This window comes from Oncorhynchus nerka, linkage group LG6 (assembly GCF_034236695.1).
Source record: "Oncorhynchus nerka isolate Pitt River linkage group LG6, Oner_Uvic_2.0, whole genome shotgun sequence".
Classification (NCBI taxonomy): Eukaryota; Metazoa; Chordata; class Actinopteri; order Salmoniformes; family Salmonidae; genus Oncorhynchus; species Oncorhynchus nerka.
In genome coordinates this window covers 35,569,922-35,575,921 of record NC_088401.1, presented here as the reverse complement: position 1 = coordinate 35,575,921, position 6,000 = coordinate 35,569,922, and the positions used below count along the sequence as shown (strand labels likewise).

At 43.1% G+C, this 6,000-nt stretch overlaps 1 protein-coding gene across 6 annotated transcripts in view; it reads right to left on the bottom strand.

The window, feature by feature from the left end:
• Positions 1-2,237: 2,237 nt before the first annotated feature.
• dnajb6b (DnaJ heat shock protein family (Hsp40) member B6b) overlaps positions 2,238-6,000 on the bottom strand; it is a 43,686-nt gene continuing 39,923 nt past the window's right edge. For 5 of the 6 annotated variants that reach the window (XM_029661552.2, XM_029661549.2, XM_029661553.2 and 2 more), the window contains exons 9-10: positions 5,666-5,800; positions 2,238-3,108 (exon numbers count right to left, since the gene is read on the bottom strand). In XM_029661552.2, the coding sequence (XP_029517412.1) occupies positions 3,005-3,108; positions 5,666-5,800 (239 nt within the window). In that variant the 3' untranslated portion in view covers positions 2,238-3,004. The remainder of the gene's footprint in view (positions 3,109-5,665; positions 5,801-6,000) is intronic. The other variant, XM_065019548.1, reaches the window with a different exon arrangement.

Genomic DNA, 6,000 nt, shown 5'->3' with positions numbered 1-6,000 from the left:
TATGCTGCCCAATTCCGTTTTTTTTTTTTTCAAGCAACCTAGAGTACAAACTTTGAAATAATCTGGAAGAATAAACTTTCAACAAAAAAAATAAGTCATATTTGAAGTCCAGAGGTGCATGTTCATTGAGTTCTGAAAGTTGCTGAACATAGAGCCGACGTTGAATGCTTTTTTTTCGACCAATGACTGGGAAGAAATGCATTCAATACGTTTAAAATTGCAAATGCTCAGGAAAAGCAAGTGACGCCTGAAATGTTTTTCACTTGGACCGTGTCACTATTTAATGCCTACAATTCATAATTACACAGCTACAAGCATGCATGTGTCACAATGAATACAAGGCCATGCATCATATTGAAAGCAACATTTCAGATGCCATCAAAAGGCTCATAATGAGAGTAAAGGTATTCAATAGATTACATCCATTATTTCACTACCTTGGGAACCTAATACGTTCTGTCTTTATTGAAGGATAATGTGATACATGTCCCTCAGCAACCACCTAACAACGTGACTACATAACCATCACATATCTGGTTGACATGACGCTTTATTGGTGGGTGTTTATAGAGAAGGAAACTCGCATGCATTCCATGTCCCCTGGCATTGGGCATGAATAAAAGAAAATTGACAATAAACTAAACCAATCAAAGAATATAAAAAAAACTGTTCTGTAAAGAGTTAAACATGTTCAACACAGGAACTTCCATACAAGGTTTCCATCCCAACCGAAGCGGTGGAGTGTAAAAACCGAGTGACAAGCCTTTTTGAGAGGGGAGAACGTGAGAGGGGAGAAAGTGAGAGGGGGAGAACGTGAGAGGGGGGAGAGAAAGTGAGAGGGGGAGAACGTGAGAGGGGGAGAACGTGAGAGGGGGGAGAGAAAGTGAGAGGGGGAGAACGTGAGAGGGGGGAGAACGTGAGAGGGGGGAGAGAAAGTGAGAGGGGGGAGAACGTGAGAGGGGGAGAACGTGAGAGGGGGGAGAGAAAGTGAGAGGGGGAGAACGTGGAGGGGGGAGAACGTGAGAGGGGGAGAACGTGAGAGGGGGAGAACGTGAGAGGGGGAGAGAAAGTGAGAGGGGGGAGAACGTGAGAGGGGGAGAGAAAGTGAGAGGGGGGGAGAACGTGAGAGGGGGAGAGAAAGTGAGAGGGGGAGAACGTGAGAGGGGGAGAACGGAGAGGGGGGAGAAAGTGAGAGGGGGAGAACGTGAGAGGGGGAGAGAAAGTGAGAGGGGGAGAACGTGAGAGGGGGGAGAACGTGAGAGGGGGAGAGAGAAAGAGGGGGGAAAGTGAGGGGGAGAGAAAGTGAGAGGGGAGAGAAAGTGAGAGGGGGAGAACGTGAGAGGGGGAGAACGTGAGAGGGGGGAGAACGTGAGAGGGGGGAGAACGTGAGAGGGCTACTTTGGTGTTAATATTCTCTTTGGTGCAGACAGTGACAATATTTCACTCAGTGCAGACAAAACCTACAGTATATTGTTGTATGATTTCTACATCAATCAAAAATATTTTTAAAGCCCTTTTTTACAATAAGTGTGTTTTTGATCAGCAATTCTTAATTTTTTTGCTCTTTTGCCTTTAAGATAAGCCAAGTACTCTGGTCTCTGGACAGTTCCTCAAATGGGTCTTTAAAGGGATATTTCACCCAAATTCGCCCAAATTACTTGGATGAACTATCCCTTTAAGGTTTAAAAGACTCCCCTATACCTTTATTTCCTTCAAAGTCTCTGGCATCATCACTTAGATTCCTGTTACAGGCTCTTCCAGACCATTCACATCCATTACATTTACTCTGCTACATCACATCCCTTTAAAAAGTGGCAATTAGCAGTAGAAACGATAACAAAGCCACTACTCGCACCTGTTTTGGTAAAAAGCTGAGGGATGGGGCTGGAGAAATGTAACCACTCAAATTCATAGACTGATCTATGAACGCAAGGATTGAACAGCCTTGATATCAACACTATTTTTAACCATGTTTTTGGGCTATGTAGTGTTTGTTTACATTTACTTTGTTTACAAACATTGGAGTTAAACAAGGTTTGGGGCTCTATTCAATCTGTAAAGCTGAAGTGTTACAGATTCCGCGATAGAAATGTAAAGGTCATTTCCGATTGAGCCGACATGTGCAGCGTTTACCGGGAATGCAGTCTCAGCGAAAGCGGGAACATTGCCTTTAAAATGTCAAATCAAATCGCTGTGACGCTCAACTTCCTCGATGCAGATTGAATAGAGCCCATATACTTTCGCTTTTGATGGGGTACAACAGTTGAACTAAGCTCATGAGGCATTTATTTATAAGGTATATTCTTCAAGAATCAATGTGGACACATCATTCATTTATAAGAGCAGAAATGGATGTAGCTACTGCTGATTGCCCCTTTAAAAAACCAACTAGAAATATTTCAGAAAGTACGTTTGAGGAAAAATGTATAATTCCATTCAGAGGAGACAAATTATGACCGAATGTGCACATGCTCATGCTAAGGTCCTCCGGTACTACCATTTGTGAGGAATGCAAAATCCAGAAAAAAAACAGAATAGCTCCTCTCTTACTGACATCTTCAAAAATAAATAAACTATGGCCTCTACTGGCAGTTCTACTGGTAATGAAAGTTGAACTGAGTAGAGAACACAGCAGAGCCATGAAAACAGACCTTGACAAAGTCTAATGTCTTGCATAGAAGATGGCTAATGAGATTTGCTGTTTGCACAGAAGTTGATAGACAAGGGGAGACCTGGCACAGTGGTGGGCTGGCATGGTTTGAAAAATTCCTGTAACTTTCCCAAAATTCCCAGGTTTTCCAGAAAACCTGTGGTTGGAGGATCCGGATTTCCTGCTTATTCCCTCTTTGATTCCGGGAATCGTCCAACTGGGATTCCTACAAAATCTGGAATCTTTGGAAGAGTAACCTGAATTTGGCAACCCTACGGCTGAGTTGTGTTAATCTACTGATGTTCTTTCCCTCCGGATGACACGTACAGGGAAGAGCGGAGCCATGGTGGTGCTTTAGAACCAGGCACCGATTCGAGGAGCCAATCGAGGTGTTCTCTTCTTTTTGAGCTCCGCCTCCTGCCTCCAAGGATATTTCTTCCTCTTGGTGTCCATGTGTCCTACGGAGAAATGGCCATCAAACAGACAATTACATGCTACTAACGTTGGCAGAATGTGCACCAGATCTAGACCTCTATATTCCTCAATACCTCATTAGTGACATCATAATTTATCAGGCATAAACTTACACAATGTCCTGGTAAAAAAGTGTAAACTCCTGAAAATAAAAACGTGAAATTGCTCAAAAAAATCTAACACCAGTCCACCCCAACATAATACATTTAAAAAAATTGTTTTTAAATATATATATATATATATTTGTATTATGTTGGGGATGGACTGGGGTTAGATATATATATACCTGGCCAAGATAAAGCGAAGCAGTGCGCCACAAACAACACAGAGTTACACATGGAATAAACAAGCGTACAGTCAATAACACAATAGAAGAAAAAAAAGTATATATACAGTGTGTGCAAACGGCATGAGGTAAGGCAATAAATAGGCCATAGTAGCGAAGTAATTACAATTTAGCAAATTGAGGCCTCATTATAACCAGGAGGACCCCTGTGTGTCAGCGAGTACGTTCAAACGTACACTAATAAATTCGGTATTAAACTGATTATGTCATCTTAACAGGTCATAATCGAAGTAAGCAGACGCCTGGTTTTCTGGGTCATTTTTGGAATGATTTGGACATGTAAACACCTTAACCGGCGTTCCATCGGTGTATTTAATCTCTGCATGTGCTAGCACCAGCCGAGTGAGCCTTCCGTTTTTTTAGCGCGAGTTCAGAACATCAATGTATGCATCTTAGAAATAGTTCTCACACACAAATGCTATACAGTCTGTCCGAACTTAGAGTAAAATATGCTTCCCAAAAATGAATGCCACCAGGTAGCCCGATTTCAAATGTGTCCATGTAAACTGGAAGTATTAGGGGACTCCTTGCAAAGCATGTTAACGTTTTAGTCAAACTGTCAGCGAGAGGGTTTTCTCCACCAAAAAAACGGTACCCCTTAAGCAGATCATTAATTATTAAGCAAGTGAGGTTTTTTTTCTGATATAAGTGTGATCCACGTGACATCCTGGAAACTTTGAGAAACCCCCCCCCCACTTTATATCAGAGTTATCCCTGTTTAAATCCAAGACAGTCTATGCATATTCAGGACGATGCATTTGAAATACGTTCACCATAGAGCGTTAGACTAGTAACCGGAAGGTTGCAAATTCAAATCTCGAGCTGACAATGTACAAATCTGTCGTTCTGCCCCTGAACAGGCAGTTAACCCACTGTTCCTAGGCCGTCATTGAAAATAAGGATTTGTTCTTAACTGACTCGCCTAGTTAAATAAAGGTGTAAACAAAATAGATTTCAGGCAGTTGATAACACCCCTCATCAAATAATTTACACCCCTCATCAAATATTCAAAGCAAGGATTCCAATCCAAAAAGAGGAATAGGAGTAGCTTGACAGCTTGCTGTTCTGAGTTTGTGGACAACGATCCAGACCCAGCTGCTTTTGCATTGGTGTCTATGGGAGACTCGCCCCGTGAAGTAGACCAGAACCGACCGTTTTTTTTCGGCCCGAGTGAACTATTTCTGAGTGCGTGTGTAAGATAATTGCATGGCTTTTGTGTTTGACCCAGAGTCATTACACTGCAGATCAACATCGCCCTTTAATGAACACTTCAGTCCTTTCATTCCCCTCAATGTTGACCTCTACCAGTCAAACATGTCTGCCTCTGTCACTGGCCTTTTGTTTAGCCACCCGTTACAACAACAACAACCAATTAGCTGTCGTTATTAAGGTGTTAGCTACCGTCTTTGAACAAAGCTTAGCCTGGAGGCCATTGATTGATCCATCTGAAACAAACACCACATTAAGTGCGGTGTACAATCAACAACCTCATTTACAACGTAAAGGTTTAGGAACGCAACAAATTGAATTTGGAATTCAATGGAATTATGTGTCCCTTTCAGTCTCGACAGAAGTCCGTACGCACCTCCCGTTTAGAACATGTATTTTATACGCCCCTTTTTACGTCGGCAGTCGTCACAAAGTCCTTTACAGTTTACTCTAGAACCAGCCTGGTCACTTCGATTTCGGATGTTTAAAAAATGTCCCCAGAACATTGGACATATGTCTCTCTTCGCTCCCCCAATAAAATGAGCTCACCCAGAACTGGGTGCAAAACTCACAATGCTTGGAGGTAGAGCATGCAGCTTAGACCACTGCGCCACCACAATTCACAATACTCTAGCAAGCCAAGGGAATACTTGGTGATAGTTGATGGAAACAGCACATTGTTTTTTTATTATGTTGTTTTAAGCTTTCCCCAAACCATAGCCCTAACCTTAACCATTCGGACTGAAGGCCTAAACTGTTAACAGTAGAGTTGTTTCTGTTTTAACCCTCAACAGCACAGAATTAACCCGGTAGCCATGTGGATTTAATGTGTAAAGAAAGAGGTTTATCAATAATACGTTGAATTTCAAAAGGGACACTATGAGATCTTGTCGACACAGCAGGCCTGTTCCTGGGTCTCTCTGTACAACCTCCACGCCTTAAGAGCTTTTCACCTCAGGACAGAACACTAAGTTGGGGGGACACACCTCTGGCGAGTCCCAGGCTCTGTTGGCCGCGCTCTTCGTCTTCCTCTGGGGGGTTCTGTGGGCTATTCCTCAGGAAGCGTTGGTGGGAGGGGAGACCAAGGAGGTTGTTCTGCTGCCGGTTGTCATCTTCCAGACCTGTAGGGGTGGTCAGAGTAGTTAGCAAGGACCTGCGAGCAGAACACACATCTGTAAATCTAAACTAGATTTACTTTGCGGAGATAGGGGGAAGGACAGTCCCAGCTCCAACACCCCTGAGTGTGTACACAGTTTATACCGGTGCAATTGATGGTCACTGGCAGCGCATGCTAATGCTAAGTGATAGCACGAAGGGCGAT